At 33.6% G+C, this 24,196-nt stretch overlaps 4 protein-coding genes across 6 annotated transcripts; 2 read left to right on the top strand and 2 right to left on the bottom strand.

Annotated features, from left to right (window-relative positions):
• Positions 1 to 696: 696 nt before the first annotated feature.
• On the bottom strand, positions 697 to 3,548 carry LOC107415000 (probable L-type lectin-domain containing receptor kinase S.7). The gene has a single exon (XM_016023242.4). The coding sequence runs from the start codon at positions 3,182 to 3,184 to the stop codon at positions 1,058 to 1,060; it is 2,127 nt and encodes a 708-aa protein (XP_015878728.1). The 5' UTR covers positions 3,185 to 3,548; the 3' UTR covers positions 697 to 1,057.
• Positions 3,549 to 3,905: 357 nt separating this feature from the next.
• On the bottom strand, positions 3,906 to 6,736 carry LOC107415002 (large ribosomal subunit protein uL6). Its single transcript, XM_016023246.4, has 3 exons — positions 6,240 to 6,736; positions 4,312 to 4,434; positions 3,906 to 4,204 (listed from the first exon to the last, which is right to left on the bottom strand). The coding sequence occupies exons 1-3, from the start codon at positions 6,612 to 6,614 to the stop codon at positions 4,115 to 4,117; spliced, it is 588 nt and encodes a 195-aa protein (XP_015878732.1). The 5' UTR covers positions 6,615 to 6,736; the 3' UTR covers positions 3,906 to 4,114.
• A 4,187-nt stretch (positions 6,737 to 10,923) lies between these two features.
• LOC107414950 (WAT1-related protein At1g43650) lies at positions 10,924 to 14,249 on the top strand. The gene is made up of 7 exons (XM_016023170.4): positions 10,924 to 11,745; positions 11,878 to 11,940; positions 12,771 to 12,887; positions 12,984 to 13,215; positions 13,325 to 13,483; positions 13,583 to 13,734; positions 13,886 to 14,249. Exons 1-7 carry the CDS (start codon positions 11,546 to 11,548, stop codon positions 14,088 to 14,090), a joined length of 1,128 nt encoding a protein of 375 aa, XP_015878656.1. The 5' UTR covers positions 10,924 to 11,545; the 3' UTR covers positions 14,091 to 14,249.
• Positions 14,250 to 19,416: 5,167 nt separating this feature from the next.
• On the top strand, positions 19,417 to 23,990 carry LOC107415004 (uncharacterized calcium-binding protein At1g02270). Of its 3 annotated transcripts, XM_060819919.1 has the most exons (11): positions 19,484 to 19,503; positions 20,018 to 20,205; positions 20,460 to 20,564; positions 20,682 to 20,787; positions 21,361 to 21,581; positions 21,700 to 21,776; positions 21,901 to 22,009; positions 22,089 to 22,214; positions 22,494 to 22,604; positions 22,746 to 22,853; positions 23,178 to 23,990. In XM_060819919.1, exons 2-11 carry the CDS (start codon positions 20,044 to 20,046, stop codon positions 23,415 to 23,417), a joined length of 1,365 nt encoding a protein of 454 aa, XP_060675902.1. In that variant the 5' UTR covers positions 19,484 to 19,503; positions 20,018 to 20,043; the 3' UTR covers positions 23,418 to 23,990. The 3 variants fall into 3 exon arrangements, with proteins under 3 accessions (XP_015878739.1, XP_015878735.1, XP_060675902.1); XM_016023253.4 differs by having other exon boundaries at positions 19,417 to 20,205; positions 23,181 to 23,990; XM_016023249.4 differs by having other exon boundaries at positions 19,426 to 20,205.
• Positions 23,991 to 24,196: the final 206 nt, after the last annotated feature.

Here is a 24,196-nt window from a genome sequence, read left to right as displayed (position 1 = left end):
TTATTTATTATTTATTTATTTATAGTCAAATATATATATAAAATTAATTTTTAATATAACTATCAAACAATTAATAAAATGATATAAGATAATAATTTTGAAATAAATTTAAAATAAATAAAATATTTTATTTTATTTTATTTATCAAATAAATTAAGTATTTGCATATATATATATATATAGTTTTTTTAATTAAATATATTTTAAATATTTTTATATCTACAAATATAGTTACATCAAAATTAATAAAGATATATTTTTATTTGAATGTAAAAGTATAATATCATAAATAATAATTGTTAAACATAACAAAATAAGATTTATTTTTGGATCTACATACTTTTATAATAATCAAATTCTTGTCTGCATATATTTTCATGATGAAAATTGGATTCTTTAACTTTGGTAGGTAAGGTTCAAGACTTTTGATTGAGAGTCAGTTATGGATTTTGGGAGGTTTGACAATTTGCTGGTTTTCCTTTGGTTTAATTAGGAAAGTATTTGAGATGGATTATCAACGTAGAACATTTCTATAAAAAAATGTTAGTGTTCAGCTTAGGACAAGTCCAAAACTAATTAGCAGCAAATTTTATCTGTTTCAGTTTCAACCAAAAAAAAAAAAAAGGAGAGAAAGAGAGAGCTATTCTAAATGGCTGTTGCCTTTAATGCTTAAAAGCTGCAACGAAATGTAGAAGCTTATTAGAACAGTGGACCACTTTTTATTAATATCTTCTCCTCAACATGGTGGCTCAAAAGTCTAAAACTCTTTGGAGCCAGAAAGCATTTGTGTGGTTGTGTGAAATCACCAAAAGCTTATTATGGTATCTCAACTCTTTAACTCCAGCTGATATTTGATATATGGATTTGTCTCACCCTTAATCTAAACATTAAATTTTCTCAAACAGTTTGATATAAGATATACAAAAAATTTATGCAAATTCCTCATGGATTCCATTCCTTATGTACCTTATAAACAAGGAATGATCTTTCACTTGGCTTCCAATCTTGCTGTATCTTACAAAGAAAAAGATTAAACTCAAGCCTCAAGAATCTATACTCATTTGAAGGGAGAACAAGAATAGCCAGTGCAAAGACCTGTGGTGCTGTTGTAAGGGAACAAAGCAACTGGTCGACTCGGCGGCAACTCAGGAATTGGTCTCTCCATGCATAGAAACTCAACCACTTCTTCCATACAAGGCCTTCCTCTGTTCTCATTCAGTGTGCAAAGCAACCCAATTTCCAAAACTCTAATTGCTTGCTCCAAGTTCATCACTGATCCCATTCTCCTATCCACCACTTTCACTTTCTCATCACTTCCATGCATTCTCCAAGCAAAATCCAACAAATCCCTCTTATCCAAATCAACCATTTCTGCCTCCAATCTTCTCCTCCCAGCAACCACTTCCAACACAAAGAGTCCGAATTCAAACACATCTGCACTTTGGCTCACTGCTGACTCGAACCTCTTTGATTCTGCCACACAAAGTATAAATCCAAAGTCGCCAAGGACTGCTCGGAAACTAACATCAAGAAACACACTTGATGTTTTCAAGTTCTTATGGGCTAGTTGCTTAGAATGCAAGAAAGCAAGAGCTTCAGCCACATCTTTCACAACCTTGAACCGCCGCGTCCATGGAAGAACTCCGACCCCAAATAGCCATTTATCAAGGCTTCCATTGGGCAAAAAGTCATAGACAACCATAGTTTCGCGGCGATCCTGACACCAACCACGGATTGGAACCAAATTCGGGTGACGAACCCTGCTAATGGCCCCGATTTCCTTCAATAATCTCCGCCTATCTAATCCTTGGGAGTTCAAATACTGGATAGAGAATCGTTTCACAGCCACTTGACAACCATTGGAGATCCTTCCTCTAAAGTAAACTCCTTTCGAATCACTACCCAAAAGTTCTATCTCACTGAAACCTCTAGTAGCAGAGGAAATCTCAGAAACGGTGAAGCGGTGAGGCTTATTAGGAGGCCTTGGCCTTTGCTTCTTCTCCGGCAATACAACTGCATCAGATTTCTCATTAGCTTTTCGTTTTCCATTACAGTAGAGACTCAGTATAACAGCCAAAACCAGTACAACCACTGCAATGAAGATTAAGAAACTGCTAGGGGTTTCTGTATGAGTGATCCCATTGTTATCCACGGTGATCTTACTCTCACATGTTTCACTTGAAGGAACACGAAGAAAAGCTTGGCTTTTGGACGTGAAGTTCCAGGAAAGTACCCTATGAATCTGCGTGAAGTTCCCTGTAGAAGCTGAAAATCCCACAAACATATATTCTTTAAGAAAGGGTGAGAGGTCAAGAGGGCCAGAGAAGATTGCCTTTGATGGATACTTCTTAGCTTCTTCTCTTCCCAGACGAATATCCATCCAACGGCGTGGACCATCATAGGAAATCCAAGCTCGGTAAACTGAACCATCACTGAGAACGATACCCATATCTGAAGCATTGATTGCTTCGGAGGAAACAATGGTCCCTAGATTGATCCCCACATGGTTATCATTTGGGTCTCCAAATTCTGGGTTCTGATGAGTATCGAACTCCACTGCCACAAATTTGTAGTCATCCTCACATGCATCGTTAAGCATGGCGAGCCATGGCCCTGGCCTACCGACAGTGAACTCGTCGGGGACGATGATGAAGGTAAGGCCACTGCCACCGTGTGCCCCATAACCAGCGGTTAATCTATCAGCAGAAGCAAAACCGATGGATGCATTGTTGAACTGAAAAGAGAAGGTTGTTTCAAAAGAAGCTGGTGTTTGAGCAAGAGGGTCAAGGAGTCGGATGGGAGAGGAATAGATGGCTCTACCTGCTTGGTGTCTGAGATCAGTGGCCTGTGATTCATCGGGGATTTGAAGGGAAGCATTTGATTTTGAGAATATGGCACTGCCCAGAAGTTTAACATCATCAAGGATCCTGGGGTTGTTGAAGCTAAAATCTGGGAAGAAGATATGCTTGGTCACGTTGATTGGAGGTCCATTGCTAGAAGACTTTTTGTCAGAAGAAGAACAAACCAGACTTCGTTGTTCTACCAGGGCCAGAAGATATACTAAGCATATGAACCAGTAAGAGGAATCCATCTGAGAGAAGAAAAAGGAATTCTTTCTGTGAGTTTTTGTAGAATATAATGTCAGGAAGCTACAGAGAAGAACCTCCTGGTTCCATGGACTCATTTCCTGGTTTAAAATCTAACGATATTAGGATGATTAAGATAGATGACGATGATAGACGGCGGGTTTGTCCACATATGAGCATGAAAGAAACACACTCATATTCGTTTATGAATGATGGAGGTGGGTCTATGCATGTGCTTATTATGATACAGTTGGGTTAATAAAATGTTTTTTGGGGCATTATTATCAGAATGGTGAGGCTCATATCAGTTCCCAGACCAGTTGGCTTTGGTCCACCATTTTGGCTTCAAGCGGCGTGGAGATATACGACAAGCAATACCTAATTTACCAAAAACCCCAATGGAAAATGACACAGAATCAAATTTTAGATTTCTTCTTACCCACCAGGTTTTACATGTCTTTCACGATTCTTCCATCACATTATTGGAATCAAACAAAAATAGTTGATGCTTAATTACGTATTAAGTTTTTATTTATTTATTTTATTCGGGCGAATAAAAGGAAGATGAATTCTTCCAGCAAAACAAAGTAATTAAGGAATTTTAATTCTTTTTGTTTGGATGGAGGTAAAGGAATGAGGGAAAACAGAAGACGAAGTCAAAACAATAAGTTTAAGTTCATCAGTATTAAGAACTTCAATCGGTAAATCTGGTTTTATTTCTTCATTATACCATCATCATGCTAACTCAAAACTTTATTTACCTTTAAATAACCAATTAATCACTTATCTAGTGTGTTCCAAGTTGTTTATGATCAGCAATGAGCAAATTATCGAGTCTGTAAAATTAATGGTAAAGCATGCTACAACATTTGAAAGCAGTCATAGGGAAAAGACAAACACGTTTAGTTTAACCAACAAAAAAGTTGTGATAACTTCCACAATACAAAATTATCTATCATTCCAAACGAACTTGTAGAAAGAAAATAAACTAACTCTCAAAAAACCAAGAATATTCGCGTAACAGCATATCAATTTTCTTCCTCCACTATGGTACCCTTCTCGCTAACATAAATACCATCAAGGAACTTCCGGATATCTTTGTTCTTGACATGGCATTTCTGTCCAAACAGAAAACAAATTGAAAACATCAGATTATAAATTTGAACCATTACTAGGTGACACTACATAAAATATGAATATAAAGAACCACAGAAAAGAATGAAACCTGGTTTATGAGAGCAGCGGACCGAGAGACGAGTTCAATATCATTGCCATCCAAAGCAAGTTCGTCCTTAACCTTCTCCGACCGTTGAATGGTAACTCCCTCAAGCATATCCACCTTTCTCACCTGATAGCACAAGGCAAAGCATTATGAGCCAAGCTTAGCACTTGAAATCAACAGTAACAATACTACTCCAAAGTAATAGCAATCTATGAAATATAACAAGGTAAATTTATCAATCTATCAACCAAGCAGAAATAGCATAAACAATGCACATTTGTTATCATCAACGTCTAGATACCCTACACTTAAACCGTTTTCATATTATCACTTGAATAAACATGCCTTTAATTACAACAATTGTATGCATAGTGTCACGGTCCTACATTTTATGCAGCGGAATAGACCGTGCGGCGCCAAGACTCTCCAGTCATGGCCAGCCTTTTCACTATCCGAGTTCATATATCGACCCAACTGATACCAATTGTATGCTCATGAGGTTCCCATAGTCATCATGGCTCATGTCGCTCAGCAAGCTAGCCCGATGGCCTCGCGCCCACCGGAGTGACGCGCAATACCAGCTCACAGCGCCAACCGGTACTGTCCTCGGGACTCCCTGTCCCTCGGAGACATAAGACCACCTCCGTGGCACTTTATGTCCGCCCCATGGCTTGCCGTCGCCCATGGGAAGCTCGCTTAGCCCAAGCTCGAAGCCGGAGCCGGGGGCCGTGGAGAGCCAACACGGACCACCCCCCTAAAGAGCTTATTGAGCCATTTTCTTTCTGGCACCCATAGATATCACTTTGTGCGAGGAATCATAATGGGGTTTTCTCTAGCAAACCTTCACATCTTGGCTTGCCATTCGATATGCACCATCCTAGTGACATTCTTAAGAACTTCCCACGGCCCGGGATCGAAGATCCCGACCTTCAAATATTTACGAAAATGCCACTAGGCCATTCCAAAGGTGCGGACCATCACACATAGCATATTCATACTATATGTCATTGATAAAACCATCTTATTCACAAAATTCAAGAAAATTAAAGTAATTAGGAAAATCACAGCCTAGGCTTATACCAAGTTTTTTAGTCTCACCAAGAAAAGATGAATTTTTTTCATGGTCACACTGTTATATATGCAAGCCCGACTACATTCCCTAAGGATAACCATTTAGCCTACCAGGATGAGTCAACTAATTTCAACATTAATCAGAAAGCAACTAAATGTAATTCCTACTTACATTATTAGAGAACATAATAAAACAAAGTAAACCACAAAAGAAAAACACATCACGAGCAGCATATACAGAGAAAAGAAAACTCAATCTATGCATGGTCTGATTCCAAGAGTAGTAAAGAAAACTCAATCTATGCATGGTCTGATTCCAAGAGTAGTAATTTAGAATTCTACACAGTAATCTGTTAAATATCAAACAGTTTTCAAAATCCCATGAACTTTTTTCATGGTCACACTGTTCTATATGCAAGCCCGACTACATTCCCTAAGGATAACCATTTAGCCTACCAGGATGAGTCAACTAATTTCAACATTAATCAGAAAGCGACTAAATTATTAGAGAACATAATAATAATAAAACAAAGTAAACCACAAAATAAAAACACATCACGAGCAGCATAAACAGTGAAAAGAAATTTCATGGTCTGATTCCAAGAGTAGTAATTTAGAATTCTACACAGTAATCTGTTGAACATCAAACAGTTTTCAAAATCCCATTTAAAACTTCATCTCACTCACCTAACACATCGATTCCAACTAATCCCATATTTCCGAATCACATAGGTAAAAACAATTTCAAATCAAAACCACGACTAAAATGAGATACCCAGATCAAATCCAGCATACAAATAACCCAAAAACATCAAAACAAGAGCTAATAGAAAAATCAGTAAAAAAAAAGAGAAAAGAACCTTCTTTTCACCCAAAAAGTTGCGAATCTCGATGCTCTTGTTGCCATTGGTGATGGAGGCATTGATGGGAAAGTGAGCGTAGACGAACCTCATTTTGTAGCGGTAACCCTTGGTGACGCCGGTGATGAGATTCTCGACGTGGCTGAGAGCGGTACGGATGGCGGCGCTGGTCTTGCGGGAACCGAACCAGGCTTCGATCTTGAGCTTGCGTTTGCCGGTTTCTTCGTCGGTGATGAGCTGGAAATCGAGGTTGAGGTGCTTGAAGTTGCGGATAAGCTTACCTCGGGGACCTTCGACCTCAATGATCTTGGCGTTAACCTTGATCTTCACCCCCTCCGGGATGTCCATCGTCTCCGATGATAGAATTGTCTTCATTTTCTGAACCTCTTTCTCGCTCTCTCTTTCTCTTTCTCTCTGTGCTACTGGACCAGCGGCTGCCTCTGAAGAAACCAAGAGTACAGAGAGACGCAAAAACCCTAAATGTTTATAATGATTTTATAAACAACCCTAGAAGTCATTGCCCCGAGCCCATTTATTTATTTTTTGTTTATTTTTACAAAAAGAAATATAAGATTGTGTTATTATTTTATTTATTTACCAAATAAAATAAAATTAAAAAATAAACACTTTGTAGTTGCATATTAATATTAGAGTTATTTACGGTGGGCAAAAATCAAAATAAATGGGTTTTAAATTTAAAAAACCGAACTACGAATTAATATTTTTTTTTAATATATATATATAAAGTAAATACATATTTTGATTTTTTTTAAACAATTAATTATATATCTTTTTCTGTTTTTATATTTATAATGTCAAAGTTATTAAAATAATTTATCAAATAATATTATAATAATATTTAATTGATTATTTTTTTATTCCTTGTACATTTAATGAGTTTTTTTTTTTAATCTATTTTAAAAATTATTTATTTATATTTAATTATATGAATATATTGATTATCAATATATTAATAATTATTTGGTAAATATTTTAAGCTAATATTTTGATTCTTGTAGTACTAATGTTTTTATATTGTCATTTTATGGTATTTCATTAGTAACAGGCAGTTAACAAATGTTTGTCAATTGAAACTAATGAAACATACCACACCATACGCTTTCTATCTCAAAGGCCCCCCTCTCTCTCTCTCTCTCTCTCTCTCTCTCTCTCTCTCTCGGTTGTTTCTTCATAGTGTATTTTTCTCTTAAAATTGCAAATAATTGTTGAAGTTTGAGGTGAAAGAATCATGTGGAAAATATCTGTTAATTCTCTGCTATTAATTTACTTAAATTGAAATCAAAAGCAAAGTAGAGACAATTAAAACATTTAAAACAAATATGCCATTTTGAAATTGGAATAAATTAAAAGGCTCAAAAGTGTAGTTAACCCATTAATATCTATATATATATATATATATATATTGTACAGTTTTTATTATTTATTTATTTATTTGGTGCTGAGAAATTACAAATTAGGATATCCGGTGGACTTAAAAAAAATTGTCTTAAGATTACCATTTTTCTTTAGGTTGTATAAATGTATGTAGATCGGAAAATAAATATTCATGATTGATGTATTAATCTATATGCTATTGATGTATTCTTTAGGTTTTATAAAATGAATTTCACCTGAAGCACATGATTTAATTATGCTTATAAATATAGCTAGAAAACAGTTAGAAAATTTGCTTTAGGTGAAATATTTATTCCCAAAAAAATAAAAAATAAAAAATAAAAAAAATCTATGCTTATAAATATGTGGTTTTGGCATTGCAAAGCAAACTTACAAGGCTTTTTCCGAGTCCTGTCACATATCATTAACACTTAAGCAAATATGGCTTCTGTCCCAGTGTCCTTAATTCCAATGACTCCAAAGCAATAATGCTAAAAAGCTTGAGTTTTGTTGCAAAACAGCAACTCAGAACCCTAATTTAGAAATCAAAGAAGGTAGAGTGGAAAGCAAAGTAGGTGATTCAGTGAGCTGAGCACTGTTATATATATATATATATATATATACAGTTCGTCTATGGTGCAGACGGTTTTCATACGGACTACAATATTGGTGACGATTTTTCATAGTATTGGTGATGATTTTCTAAAAAACCGTCGTTAATACTATAAAAAACCATCACTAATACTATAGTTATCATACGGAACGTTCCCACTATAGAATTTCTGTATATATATATACTTATATATATATATATATATATATATAGTAGTGGAAAATGAGGCTTACTTGGCTGCTTGACATGGGAGGATCCCTATGGAAACAGCAGCACCAAATTCATCTCCAAGGTCTTAAACTACGTCGCTGCCACTGCCCAACTATTGGCAGTCATGGGCCGACCTGCTGGCCGTAGGAAGCCCACTGACGAATAACTTGGGTTTGATATCATGGGCTTGTATTATATATGTGAGTTTGGGTTTTTATCATCGCGTATGACCATTGCTGCGAATATGAATATTATTAATTAATAGCATTTAATTAAGTGTTGATTTTTTATTCTAAAATCTACTTATAATATATATATGTATAGTCCTGCTCAAGCCAAACACTTTTAAGAAAATCCCATGTACCTTATTGTCCATAACCTTCGGGGGTAAATCAACAAATTCAAAACAGATTCATGCAAAGTCTGCGGGATTCGAAAATGGTTTTGCAAAGTCGTTAGGTATGTTTGCCCTCCTTCAAAAATATGCATATGATGAATAATCAAACAAGACCTTGCTGTGGAAGTGGTTTAGTTTTTTGCTTCATTTTTGTACGGCTTCTTTTCAATAATATCTTCATTAATAAAGTTTTTTTTTTTTCCTTCTTTATATGTATTTTGCTTTGAGATCTATATTTGTAATATTGTAGACGCACAGAACTTTGTTAGAGTCAATATATGTCTATATAAATTATATATACTTCTATTTAGTTTGTTTTATACTCAAAGGCAGAGCTAGGATTTGGGAATAGTGGGGGCAAATTAAAAATTATTACAATTTTTGCAAAATATAAAATTTAAATATGGGCAATACAAAAACAATTACAACATAGGTTTTACGGAACAAAAAAGTAATTACATAATAACTATATAATTTAGTTCATGACATTAAAAAAGAAACCTAGTTTTGTTTATTAAAAAAAACTATATAATTTAATTTGCTTACAAATGTTTACTAGCTGCAGCAACATTTTGAGATGTTTAAATAGCTTATGAAGAATAAATTTTTAATTAAATTAAATAAGAATTTAAAGATTGAACTATATAATTAGAATAACATATATTAAATTCAAAAGAGATCGGAAAAATTCTAATAAAATATCGCTCAAAGTTAGTTAAGTAAAACAATTGGTATAAAATAAGTAATAGAAATTATTATAATTTTAAACATTAAACATAGAGAGAATAATATAACGGTTTTCTTAAGCTTTTATCGTATATCACTTGGTGACATTAATTGTTTATCACTTATGATGATATTAAGTTTCACTAAAAGAAAAAGAACAATGAGTAAACTCATAAATGCAGTAATTCAAAATTTAATTTTTTATTTTTTAATTATATTTTTTTTAAAAGGATTTTTTTTTTATATATACATATATATTATAGGTAAATTATAAGTGCTCATGAGAAAATGTAAACTAAATAATAAATATAAAAAATAAAATTGGAGTAGCATAAAAAATGTCGTACTCTATCTTATAAAATCTTTCAAGAAGCGCTTTTTTTTTTTTTTTTTTTAAGGTTTTAAAGACGCTCTTTATATTGTGAATTATGTTCAATAAAATATGGAGCATTGTTGCTCTAAGCCATTACATACCGTATGGATTTTTACCTTTTTTTTTTTTTTTTTTATAAATAATATGATGTGATAATTCAGTAAATATTAAGAAAAACTATCATGAATTACACATGAATCCTATTAGTAAAATAGGATATCTATGCTACTATATGTAGAGTATTATATATGATATAGGTATAGGTGTATTCATTGTTTTTATTTTATTTTATTTTATTTTATTTTTTGGATTTTGTGTATATATATCCTCAAAATGCACAGTCGTTGTCATGCATCATGAAGTATGTATGTCGTTTTCCACAATATTAGCATGAGTAATTGAAATATCGAAATCGAGTTGTCAAGTCCAAAAGACATTTGTACTACTAGTGATGAATATCGAAGCTGCTTTTTTTTTTTTTTTTTTTTTTTGGTTTTTTTTAGAAGGACAAAAAATCCAAGAGTTTGAGATAAAAGAGGCTGTTTTTCTTTCAAGCTTAATTTGAAAATGGATTTAGATATATATATATATATATATATATATATATACATGATATATACTAACAATAAGGAAAAAAAAAAAAAAGGATTTTAGAGTCGTATTAGAAAACATCAATATCTCTTGCATCTATATATATATATATATATATATAGATCAAAGATGTTGTATTGCCTGAAAAATTGGAAAATGTGAAAATAAAAATAAAAACCAAATTGGAAGAGGTCCAAGAAGGATGATTATACGTATCATTCTTCCCAAGCTCACACGTATTACATTTCCTCCATTTGCGCTTAATTATGAATAAAATTTTGACCTCCGAAACTCTTCCTCTTTCATTTTTTTTTTTTTTTTTCTTTTTCAGCTATAAAAGGCTGGGTTTTCAGTGTTGTATTTAAAAAAAGAAAAAAGTCCATCAAAATCATGTCACCGATTTCCAATCAAAAACAAAAAAATAAAACTTCCAATGGTGGACATTAACTTGAGTGGTCTTTGAGTGGGTCCCAAGTAGGGCTTGACTTTGTATATCTTTTTTTTGTTTTTTTGTTTTCAAAAAGACTAAGCAACAATAGTGGTACAACTGGTTCTCGTAGCGTTAGAAAGTAACAACTGCGAAACAGATGAGCAGAGAAAGAATTTAGCAAACAGAGAGTTAATGAGAGTATTAGAGTCGATAGGGTCAAATAGAAAAGAAAAGAGAGAGAGAGAGAGAGCGAGAGACATAATGGAGGGAGAGATATGAGTGGCAGTGGGCTGAGTGATTGACACAGAGAGATTGAGAATTTCCTAACTACAAATATATGGCATCTGTATAGCCTTCTCTTCCCCGTTGGACTTGCCAAGGCACACCTGCATTCATTTCTTTCTCTCTTTTCTCTTTCTCTCTCTTTTCCTTCACATATACTACAAAGAAACAGAGAAGAGAAACAGAGAAGAAACTGTTTCTTCCTCCACTTTTTCTTATAGATATATATATATATGTTTTATGTTATATTGTAGAAACTAATAAAGAAAAAAGTTTGAGGAAAAAAAAAATGGATATGGGATTTGTGAAGAAATGGTTCAAGTGGTCGCAGATAGTGTTGGCCATGTTAATGGTGCAGATGTTTGCCACAGGGCTTCAACTTCTGTCAAGAGTGATTTTGGGACAGGGGACTTTTATATTTGCACTCATGGCTTATCGTCATGTTGTTGCAGCACTTTGTGTTGCCCCTTTAGCTTTCTTTTTCGAACGGTAATAATCACCTTTCATTTTCTTTTTCTTTCTTTTTTTTTTTTTTTCATTTTTTCATTTTGTTTTGGTTTTTGATACAATTTTTTATGTACGTTGTGTTGAATACGTGTGATGTTGTCATCATTGTTGCAGAAAGAACCCGAAGAAATTGAGTTGGACTGTTTGGCTGTGGCTTTTCATCAATTCTTTAATCGGGTAAGCCATGTTTGTCAGGTTCTGCATTTTTTGCTAAGCATGTCTTGCTTGTTACTCTTTCTTGTGATTATTTTGTTCTGGCATGTTACTCTTTGTTGTGATTATTTTGTTCTGGCATACTTAATGATAGAAATTTCATATATGTTTGAATCTTTATTAGCACTAGTTTAGTTGTGAATACCCTTTTGGTTTTCCTTTTTATTTGTCAACTTAAGGGCATGTAATTACGTGGTGGAGGATATTTATAATCCTTCCATATACCTTAATTCGTATGGCTACTCTTTAACAAAAAGAGAGTTTTATAAATTGACATTGTGGAATTCTAATAAGGAAATTTTCCCACCTACTGTTGTTGTTTTGCAAAGGTTTAAGGAAAGTCATGTAAAAAATACTCTGTCAATGTTAAAATCTGAAAGCAGTAAAAAATGCATCAAAGTTGCTATTGGTATATCAGTCCTAGCTCAGTGTTAATGTGATGACATGAAATCGCCCGTTTTCGAAGGATTGAACTGTGAAAGGCAGAAAATGTCATCACGTTTGCATGGAGGACCTGACTACAGGGTATGCAGGGTAAACAGTTTTGCATTGTACTCAAAAAGAATTCTATTCGAGTTTCGACAATTGAAAGGATTTAACAATCTTATGCTTTTATGATTTGCTATAGAGTTAAGAATGATAAAATCATCTTAGTTTATATATATATATATATATACATATATACTTACCTTCTGAAGGATCATGGTTCAATGGGAGGGAGATTTTGCAACTTTTAGTTGAGAGATTCTTTCTGACTTCTTGAAACTAATCCTTATGTGTTACATGAAATGCAGGATAACATCGGCTATGTCACTGTATTATTATGGTCTCCGGGACACCACAGCAACATATGCTACAAATTACCTCAACTTAATTCCCATTGTCACCTTTGTATTATCCACGGTGACCAGGTATAGGACATTATATTAACGAAAACATATAAATTATAGCATTCGATGTTCTGTTAATAATTACCATACGAATATAGAGAACCTTAACTTTTGCAGGATAGAGAAATTGAATCTGCATACGAGGGCAGGTAAAATCAAAACTCTAGGGGCAACATTGAGTGTGGCCGGAGCACTAACCACTAGTCTTTACAAGGGGAAAGCACTCCATCTTGTTCATCACAGTTTTAACAATACTGTCAATGTCAAAGAAGTTCATGAGAATTATGTAATTGGCACATTGATGCTGGTTGGCAGCTGCATCTCCTACGCTACATGGTTCATTGTGCAAGTATATAAGGATCCAATTGAATTATTGATTTAAGACTATGATCAATCTAGCCAATATTTTTTCATGACTTTTTACAGGATCCATTTTCTTTTCTTTGTATAACATACAGGTTAAGTTGATGAAAATCTTTCCATTTCGATACACTGCAACGATGTTAGCATGTATTATTGCATCCTTGCAATCGGCAGCGATAGGCCTATGTTTGGACAGACGTAAAGCTGTTTGGAGGTTAGGATGGAACCTGCAACTCATTACTATACTTTACTCGGTAAGCTTATAATTTGAACTGTTAAAAACTCGAAGATATCAATCAAAAAGTAATTATTCCATCTTGCTTATAATGCTTAACACGCAATGGTTTTTACAGGGAGCACTTGCCACAGCTGCAACATTCTGCTTGCTTACATGGGCAATCTCGAAGAAAGGCGCTACTTATCCTTCCATGTTCAATCCGCTTACTCTAATTTTTGTGGCCTTATTAGAAGCTGTCATACTAGGCCAAGCTATCAGAGTTGGAACGTACGTTTACATTTAATTTCCTTGTTATTCTACTACATATAAGTAATATATTCACTTCCTTTGGGAAAAAAAAAAACAAAAACAGAAACAAAAAAAAAAAACACTAACTTTCCCTTTTATCACGTGGACTGAATTGAAAATATCCTTGCAGTTTGATAGGCATGGTTCTGATCGCAGCTGGGTTGTACTCCTATTTATGTGGCAGAACAAAGGAGCTGGAGATTTTGGCTCAGTTGAAAGTAGATAATGCAGAAAACCCAATAAGTGCCAATGCTGAGCCTGCGGGGTTGCAGTTGACGGCCATAGTAATGCCAAGTGTCTCACCTGATGTTGAAAAAGCTGTAGGTAGAAAGTAGAAACGTAGTTATCGGCTCGAGGTTATAGAAAAGTAGTGTTACATGTAATCCATTTACTAATTGGTGCACCTTGTAGAAATTTAGCTTAATCTTTTTACTGTAATAAAGACTAGCAGTTAATCAATAAAACCAATAATTTTATTTATTTATTTATTTTTATTATCTTTGGGTTGGTATTTTCAATTCAGTACATGTGACCCTGCAGGGTCAGCATTAGAGCTTAATGGGTTTTCTGCATTATCTACCTGAGCCAAAATCTTCAGTACATGTGACCCTGCAGGGTCAGCATTAGAGCTTACTGGGTTTTCTGCATCATCTACTTTCAACTGAGCCAAAATCTTCAGCTCCTTTGTTCTGCCACATAAGTAGGAGTACAAACCAGCTGCGATCAAAACCATGCCTATCAAACTGCAAGGATAGAATCCTAAGGAAATTAGACGCAAACATACGTTCCAACTCTGATAGCTTGGCCTAGTATGATAGCTTTTAATAAGGCCAAAAATTAGAGTAAGCAGATTGAACATGGAAGGATAAGTAGCGCCTTTATTCGAGATTGTCCATGTAAGTAAGCAGAATGTTGCCGCTGTGGCAAGTGCTTCTGTAAAAACCATTACTTTTAAGTATTATTAGCAAGATGCACCAATTAGTTAATGGATTACATGCATAGTTGTCGGCAGTTCCATTTATTGAGGGGCTACATGTAATCTATCAACTAATTGGTGCACCTTATAGAAATTTAGCTTATCTTTTTACTGTAATAAAGACTAGCAGTTAATTAATATAACCAATAAATTTGTTAATGTATATGCCTTTTTCTCTTTGGGTTGGTATCATTTTCTGGTTTTTATATCCAAATGGAAAAAAAATTCCCCATAAGAAAATGATATAACTTGAACAGTGGAACAAATTGACATAATTCGATGGACATGGAACTTTCAATTGATAATCATTTAACATAATTAATAAAAGAACTTTCATAATGAGCACAATCAACAATAATGATTAGTGAATATATGCATTCCATCATGTGTAAAAAGACCTTAAACTGAGAAAAGCAACTCTAATAACTTGATGAACCTCTGGTGAGTTAACAGCAAGATAAGAGTAAATTAGCTCCTCCATTTGGTCCCAATCACAGACACCTACATCATTGATCATCTCCATGATTGAATCTCTAAAATCTGAAACGGGATCTGATGTGTATTTAACCATGCACATACTGCTTGAAAATACACCAGAAACATTATCAGGCAAGCTAGCTGAAAGGCTAACTCTGTTATTCCACTTCTTTGATATTTTCTTCTCTCTGATATTCCTGTAGTGCTCCTTAGTGTCATCCATGGCTCATCCTTCAGATTTATGCCTGTTAATTTTCTCCATATATAACAAGTGCATAGTAAATATGCAGCCAAAGAAGACAGATAAATTTGAGGAACTCATGAAAGTTCATGTGAAGGTTGTTAAAATCATATTTATTGATCAGCAAGGCACAAAATTCAAAAAACTGTGGGTTCAAATTTCTATCCAGATATCAAAGAGTATTGAATGTCCATATGACTCATGTGACTTACTACCTGCAACTATTATTAGTAAATGAGATTAGGGTCTTTCAAATTCTTGTCCTGGGAAAAACATGGGTTTTTCTGTTTGGCAACACTTAAAAAAGTTTTGAGACAGGATTAATTTGAAAATTTTATATGCATCAATTATAGTTTAACACTGGTAGTCAGATCCAATTACAATAAGCAGAATCCTAATTGGTAAAATTTATCAAAAGTTTTCTCATAGTACATCATTTTTCTTATATTCTTTTTAGGTATCCTGAAAAGTTATATTATTATAATCAAACATAGGAAAAATTTAGACGTGACCTCAACTACCTTAGAAAGAAGGTAGAGATATCAACTTTATTCTATTTGTAAGATATTATCTTTATGAAAAGCGGCATCAGGATAGCACTAAGACCCACAAATGTTCATTTATTTATTTTTCTCAGTTTAGACCTTAGGCCAGGCACCCGGCACTTTTGGTAGGTTTTTAATAAATCTTATTTAAACTTATGACAGCTTTTAAATTTTTTTTAATTATTACTTTATCCAAATCTAAAATACCAAAAATGATTGAAGTAGTTGTATGGATATTCAAAGTTCGACATTACTTTCACCATGGATTATTTCTATGTTAATAAACAAATTTACATATTAGATTGTACAAGTGCACAGCTGCTACGTGGCATCTTAGGTACCAAGAAAAAACACCAAGTCTATATCATGCAAGAATCAAATCGAGATTATCCATCGGTCAACAGTTGCTACAGAAGTCCACATAAATATAGAGGGGAATATGAGCATATTTATCTGGTTTAGAAAACGGTGAGGATCTTTATGTTAGGTTGAAAAAAGTCATACTCTACCACTAAAATGTAGAAACCCATTTGCCCATAACATCTGAAAAATAAAGTGAGCCGCCCAAGCCGTTAGTTTTTCCAGATGAAAATGACACAAAATTTTTCCAACTTGCATAGCCGCAACTGGATTTGGTTTTAGGCAAAATTATGCCATCCATTTCCCTGGACCAAAAAGCTTGTGCCAACTTAGTACACCAGGCCTACTCCCATTGGCCCTCTCATATTAATTACGGCATTTTTTGTTGAACATTTTTTTTTTCCCCCCCTTCTCTCTATAGGTGTTAAGGGTCTTCACAACATTATTAAAGTTCAATGAATTCAATTTCCATATAAATCTCTGGCTTATATATATATATATATATATGATGTATTTAGAAAGTTTACTCCAGATTATAATAATATTCTTATATCTAGCATGCTCGATGAGAGTGACGTATTAATGTCTCCTTGATGTTAAACATCCAATCTTTAATTAATATGAACAAATTAAACATTTTATATCCCACTCTCAATCTTTCCCTCCCTCACCTTGTTTGTGGGTTGCCTCAAAATCTGGCTTCCAAATACAAATACAAATACAGAAGACTCAATCTTTTATGTTTACACGTATTACAAGATTTACAAGATTTTAAAAAATAAACAATTAGTACATGACCAAACAGAATTTAGATTCTTTTTATTTTTATTTTTTTATTTTTTTTATTTTTTGGTGTTTGGGTGGGGGGTGAAGAAAAACAGAAATAGTGAATCCTGAATAAAATTGTTGTGGATCACAAAACTAGTTGCGGCTAATCTGGGGGAACAAAAAAACTGTTTTTAATCAGAGAAATGTAAGGCTGGAATCCTTATAAGTCAGGTTTAGAAAACAGAATCTAAAGTGATGGATTTTTATTTGGGGAAGTCGGTTCAAAAAATGAAAAAGAGTCAAGAGCTTTCCACATCAGGCAGTGTGAGGCCAAAAAGTTGAATGCGACAGAGTATCCATGCCATGCCCTTATTTATTTCAGAACATTCAACTTGCATTTTATCATATACGAATATTCTCGTTAAAAATAAAAACAATTATAAAAATTATTATTATATTCTTGGCATTTTATCACATCTAGAAAGATGATTATAAGTGGTTGATTTTTTTCTTTTTTTTTTTTTTGTTGGGCCAAAAAAATGAAGCTTGTATGGTATATATTATGGTAAATTAAGATGTGTGTGGACTATATTTCAATCAATTGAGTTTCCAGGTTTACAAATATTTTCACATCGCATTCGCAGACATGTAGGTGTTGGTCCATTAACTGTGAGTAATTAATATAAAACCAGGAGGTTCAACGTTTTCTTATTTATATTTATTTTTCTAATAGAAGGTTCTATGTTCGGGAAAAGTATATTTCACTGACTCTTTCAATTTCAAATATTTTTATTTAACAAAATAATAATTTCATTAAATATGTGTACGCATAATATATATATATATATATATATATATATATATATATATTTATGACACCATTCAAGTATTATAATTGTTTAAAAAAATATATATGTAATGAATGTAAAGTGCAGATTTTTATATGTATTGTCATAGATATTTGTATATAGCCTCTCTCTTTTTTTTGATAGAATTGTATATAGCCTCTCTCATGCTGAAAAGTAGCTGCTGTACCCCACAAAAGTTGACTGTAATTTATCTTTTTTCTTTCTAATTTAAAGTTTAAATTTTTTTTTTTTACTGGGAAAACAATATTTAGATTTACACATTTTATATGTAAGTCTTTTTGTAAAGAATTTACCCAAATTTTTTTTTTTTTTTTGTAAAGAATATATCCTTTAATTGGTGAATGTATGTCTTTTTTCTTTTCTTTTTTTAAAGAATATATCCTTAAATTAATTGGTGATGGAATAACTAAAATTGATTTTCGGTACATAAAATAAAATTAATTATTCCATCATCATGAAATCAAACAACATATTTATGTATACGGCTCTCAATAGCTCAAAATTAATAACCCATAAAAAGAGTAAAAAATAGAATTTAAAATTTTCCAATTTAAAATCCAACAGACTCCTGCTAATAATAGGTAACCAATAAGAGCGAGTTCTAATTCGATTTGGATGTAACCACAAACTACATTTTACTTGATTAGGATTCCCATTCCAAAGAATGTTAATTTCAAAAATTTAATAGATAAAGATTAATTAAATTAATTACAAAATTGAAGATACATAATATTTATAGGAGAGAAAGAGCTTGGTCCAGAGTCAATGAAGATTGACTTTGATAAAGCGTGCATGGAATTGAGAAGGTACAAAATCATGAACCCACTACTAAATACTTTGTAAGATATTCACTCAATCAAACAATGATTCCTCAGCTTTATTGCAATTTTCCAACTTTCGGCGAATGAGAGTATATATTTTGATATTTTTATAGACAATATATAACTTCTCAAATTAATCTCCAACTCACTTTATCTCCTCCTACTTTTTCTCTCTTTTCCTATAAATAAGAGATTCTCATCTGAAGGTTCGTAATAATGTCTACAGCGTAATGGGTTTTTGTTAATTAATTCATAATAATTATGATGATAATTAGTAAGTCAAAATAAAAATAGGGTGCGTTGGTTTTTAAGCAAAGCAAAAGAGGACCAAAATTGGGAGTTAAGGGGGATTAAGGAGAGAGACGGTCAATTTGCAGAGAGTGCGAATGAATCGCGCATGTATTTTTTTTTTTTTAAGTATTTGGTGTTTTTTTTTTTTTTTTTTTTTTTTTTAAGGGTAATTGTATTTGGTGTTTTCTTAGATATGCCAACCTATGGCCAAAAGAAAAGCGTATATATTTTTATTCCCTATATTGTCATATATTATATATATATATATATCTATATAATTTGTTTTTTTTTGGGTGAAAGTTATATATATATATATATATATATATATTGTGTTTATGTGCAAGCAGATGTAGCAGAAGAAGAGGTTGGAAAAAAAAAAAGGAAAGACAAGAAAAATGAGGTTGTCCTTTCATTGCATACAAGGTGGTGGTTGTGGGGGTGGTATTGGGTTTGGCGTTGGTATTGGTATTGGTGGTGTTTCTTCTTCTTCACCTTCTTCTCCTCCTTCTTCTTCTTTTTCCTTTTAGATTTTCGAGGTGAACAAATTCTCACCACCACTACCGGTATTTCTGTTAAAACCTTCCCTCTTTCCAACTGCACCCCCAGATTTTCACGTTATTGTTCTTGTTTTTCCAACCAGTTATATAGATAAATATATACATACATTTATATACTCCATTACCCATTTGAATTTAATCTCTCTCTCTCTCTCTCATCAAATCAATCAAATCAAAGCAAACCAATTTGTCCTTCAATAAAGCAAGTCTCTTGTTTTTTTCTCTTTTATCTGTTCCCTGTTCCATTTCTTACTGCTTAATCATTGGTTTTCAGGGCCAATTGTTTTTGCATCTAAAAAGATAGTCCTTTTTTATTATTTTTCTATTTTATTTTTTGTTTTATTGGTATAAATATAGGAATTTGGTGGGGTGAGTGGTGAGGAATGAGAAAGGAAAGGAGGACAACAAAGATGAAGGGAAGTAGAATATCAAGGATTGGGAGCTATGCAATTTCATCTTCCATTAGAGACCACCATCAACAGCCTTGCATAACGTGTACCACCTTCAACATCCTTGCCCCTATCTACAAGCGCATCAACCTTGAGGTTAATTTCCTTATCCATTTCCCCATTTTCTTGTTTTTGGTTAATGCTTGATTTGTCAAAGTTTTCCTACAACATTTGGCTCATTCAGTTTCTTCCTCAATCAGAACTTGACCCACTCTTTTTCACTTTATCAAACTTTTTCTCTCTTCTGATAATGTGTCAAATCATTTTCATTGGGCAGCCTTCAAATTCAATTACTTTCTTCTATTTAATGTTGATTTTTTTAAAAAAAATTTTATTGGGTTTGGAAGCAGGATCCAAGTTGTCGTGAAAGCGATTATAGAGCTTATTGGCTGACCAGGAACCAAAGGATATTGGATTGGTTGTTGTATGAAAGATCTTCCATCATTTGCCTTCAGGTTTTTGTTATTGCTTCAAAGTTAAAATCTTTCCAATCCCATCCCTTTCTTTTGTTTCTTGTCTACAATGGGTTTCAATCGGTACTCATAGGGTGAGTATATATTGTTTGGCAACAGGAATTCTGGGTTGGAAATGAAGAGCTTGTCAATATATATGAGAAGAGACTTAAAGATGGTGGTTATAGCAGCTTCAAGCTTGCACGAACCAACAACCGCGGTGATGGTAGGTCGTCTTTCTTTGTGATTTCAAAGCTAAAAGGATTTTGGGAACTCATTACTTAGGATTATAGGGTCTCCCGTAAATTACTTTTCTTGCTGAAAGCTATAATTCTGTAGCAGTTAAAACTCTATTACCGTGTAGCTCAGCAGTTAAAAAGATCTGGGAAAAGAATTGATAGAATAGGATGCAATACTCTGTTTTGTTACAGTGTGACTTGAAATTTTGCTTCTTTTTTTTTTTTTTTTTTTTGTGGAAAAAATATTTTGCTGAGTTGTGAATTGAAGAAATGGGGAATGGGTGGGACGGTATAACTTTCCAGTTTGAGCAGGATCTGGGATAGTCCCTTTTCTTAAGAAATAACTCAACATGGTGGTTTTCGTAATTTTCATATCATTTTCTTCTGTTCTATGTGCTAAAAACCGTGTTCGAGTCTAAAATATTCAAACTCTCAAGAAAAAAGAATATTTATTTATTTATACACTCACATGGGAATGCGGAATGGATCTTCGTTTTGTTTATCCTTTTGAGCATAAACCATTATTATTCAGGTTAAGATGTTTCATTTGGATTCCACAGGTTTACTGACCGCAGTTCGTAATGACCACTTTAGAGTTCTTCACTACAGAGAGTTGCTTTTCAATGACTGCGGAGATCGTGTAGCTCAGTTGTTACATGTGGAATTAGCTACCCCAATTTCTCAATTTCGAAACAAAGATATTCAGCAGGAGATTCTCATTGTAAACACACACTTGTTATTTCCGCACGATTCCACTTTGTGTCTAGTAAGGTTGCATCAGGTAACTTCATTTTTCATCTAAAATTTAACATTCTTTCTATTGTATCTTTACATGCAGCTCTGTGTATCTTTGCATAGTGAGTCTTTTTGACAATAAGCTTGTTTGTGTCATATTATAGGTCTACAAAATCCTGCAACATGTAGAGTCGTATCAAAAGGAAAACAAATTAAATCCAATGCCTATCATACTCTGCGGGTAACATTGATTTCCTTCATTTGAGAGTTTTTTTGCCCCTTTCTTGTATTTTCAATTCCCTGTTATACAACTGTCCTCATGATTCATTTTTAATGCCTGTGTTGCAATTTCTGCTTTTCTGCAGTGACTGGAATGGAAGCAAACGCGGACATGTTTATAAGTTCCTTAGGTCGCAGGGGTTTGTCTCATCCTATGATACAGCTCATCAATATACTGATGCAGATGCACATAAGGTCAATTTACTTGCTATTTTATACTAAGAATTCAATTTCTTATTGTCAGTTACTCATACCTTTCATATTTTCTACGCAGTGGGTTAGTCACCGTAACCATCGGGGGAACATATGTGGTGTTGATTTTATATGGCTTCTTAATCCTAATAGATATCGGAAACTACTAAAAACAAGTTGGAGTGAAACAGTATTTTCTATGTTCAAGGTCAGCTTGTTCTCCTAAAGTATTCTAACAGCATATGTTTGACTGTTCTATGGATGTTCCCTAATCTCATAATCTACAACCCTGATTGTGTAGATATGTTTATGTTTTATCTCACAAAATTATAAACTGGTGCTATTCTATATCGTGATTATTCTCATTTTTTGTACCAACTCTGTTCTAATCCGTGAGTGGTTATCTTCAGAAGCTCTGTGGAGCATAACTATGCTGTTTTAACAGCCTTCTGGTTTATGTTTCTAAAAGTTTAACTTCTGTTTTCAGTGTCTACTACGCAGAGCCTCACTGACAGAAGAATCAGCATTTGCCTTTCTCAAGGCTGATAGCCATGGTGATTACATTACCTACTCAGGTTTCTGTGGAGCACTTCGACAGGTATGGTATACTTGTCAAATAAAAGTTGAAAACTTTATTTATTTTATTACTGAAGGATCAATTTTTTTTTTTTTGCTTGAATTACTGAAGGATCTTATATATAAGTAAATACACCTACTTATGTTCTCTCAACTTTCTCAGCTTAATTTGATTGGCCATCACCATGGACTTAGTGCCGAAGAGACAAAGGACTTGTGGGTTCAAGCAGATATAGATGGCAATAATGTACTTGACTATAAAGAATTTCAGGTAAATTACTCTCTTACAAAAAGCTTTCTTGCCTAGTCATATTTTATCTTTAGTATCAGGACACTCCCAATGCCTCGAATCTTGCTTTTTCGATGAGAATGTAGTCAAAAGCTTACTCTGTCAATATTGTCCGTACATTTGATGATTTCATGGTTATAGAGCAGAAATAAATATGAAATAGTTGCTTTAGCTGGAAATAATATGAACGAAGTCTCTGCTTATAATTTGGCATTTCATATGTATCCAGTTAAACAGATAAAAACACCTTAGACATTTTCTCTGTTAAAAATATGATAGTCATGTTGTGTACAAATGGCATTGCAGCAGCGAATTTGGAATCCTACAGGATCAGAGCAACGAGACGAGTATGGCAATGAGGTTCGAAATGGTGATTCAAAGAGTAGTCAGCAACAAACAATTGGTTTTAGCGTTAAAAATGCGGTTCTCTTCCCTCCAGAAGTGGAGAAAGGAAGGTGGCCTGATGATTACTCTCTTTCAGACCATGCACGACTCACTGTGGTTTTCTCACCGATCAGAATGCCATGTTCTCAACTAATACCTTGACCAGCTTTTGGTTTAGGTATAAGAGTTCAACATAAAGAACCAGAGAGATTGATTGGAGGAAGATTGAGGGATATACAGATTGGTTTTCTGTGTCAAATAAATGCTCTTTGGCAGAGAGATATCTAAGTTTTCCCACATGATATCTTTTATACCATCCAAAAAATAATGTCAATGCCCTGCACTGCAGAAGGCCAATTATACCAAAAGGTAAATGCTCTTGTAGTGAAAACGCCCATATCTGTGCCAACAAGTGGAATACCATTCGTTCCACAATGCATAGTGTACGGTTGTGCCTCCCACCATGTTTGTTCATTGAGGAGAAAAGAAAAAAATGGTAAAAGAAGGTGATATATTTGTACAGTTACACGTATAGATGTAGCCTGGCTGCAATTCACCTTTCCTGTAGCATGGGTGAAATCACTTAGATGAACCATGTTAGAGATTTTGTACTGGGAATGCAATCAGGTTACTTTTTTTTACATACCTTTCTTGTAAAAGTTTTCTCTCACAGCTTGACTTCATATACACCGAATATGATAGAAATAAATTGAAAAAAATTGAAAAATTACACAACCGGGACCGTCTCTAGAGCATTCTTTCTTATATTAATAATACATGCTGAAAACAGTTTTATTCTCAGAGGGAGGTTTCCTTATTTCTGACTAGTAGAGAAGAAAGAGCCTTTACAAAACCAGGTAGCATTACTGGAGAAGTAAATGGCAATATCCATATTGACTCTTTTTTGACACTATCATTCTAGTTCCTATAAACCAGTCCAT

This window comes from Ziziphus jujuba, chromosome 8 (assembly GCF_031755915.1).
Source record: "Ziziphus jujuba cultivar Dongzao chromosome 8, ASM3175591v1".
Lineage (NCBI taxonomy): Eukaryota > Viridiplantae > Streptophyta > Magnoliopsida > Rosales > Rhamnaceae > Ziziphus > Ziziphus jujuba.
The sequence above is the reverse complement of the archived record's forward strand: the minus strand, read 5'-3'. Positions and strand labels throughout refer to the sequence as shown.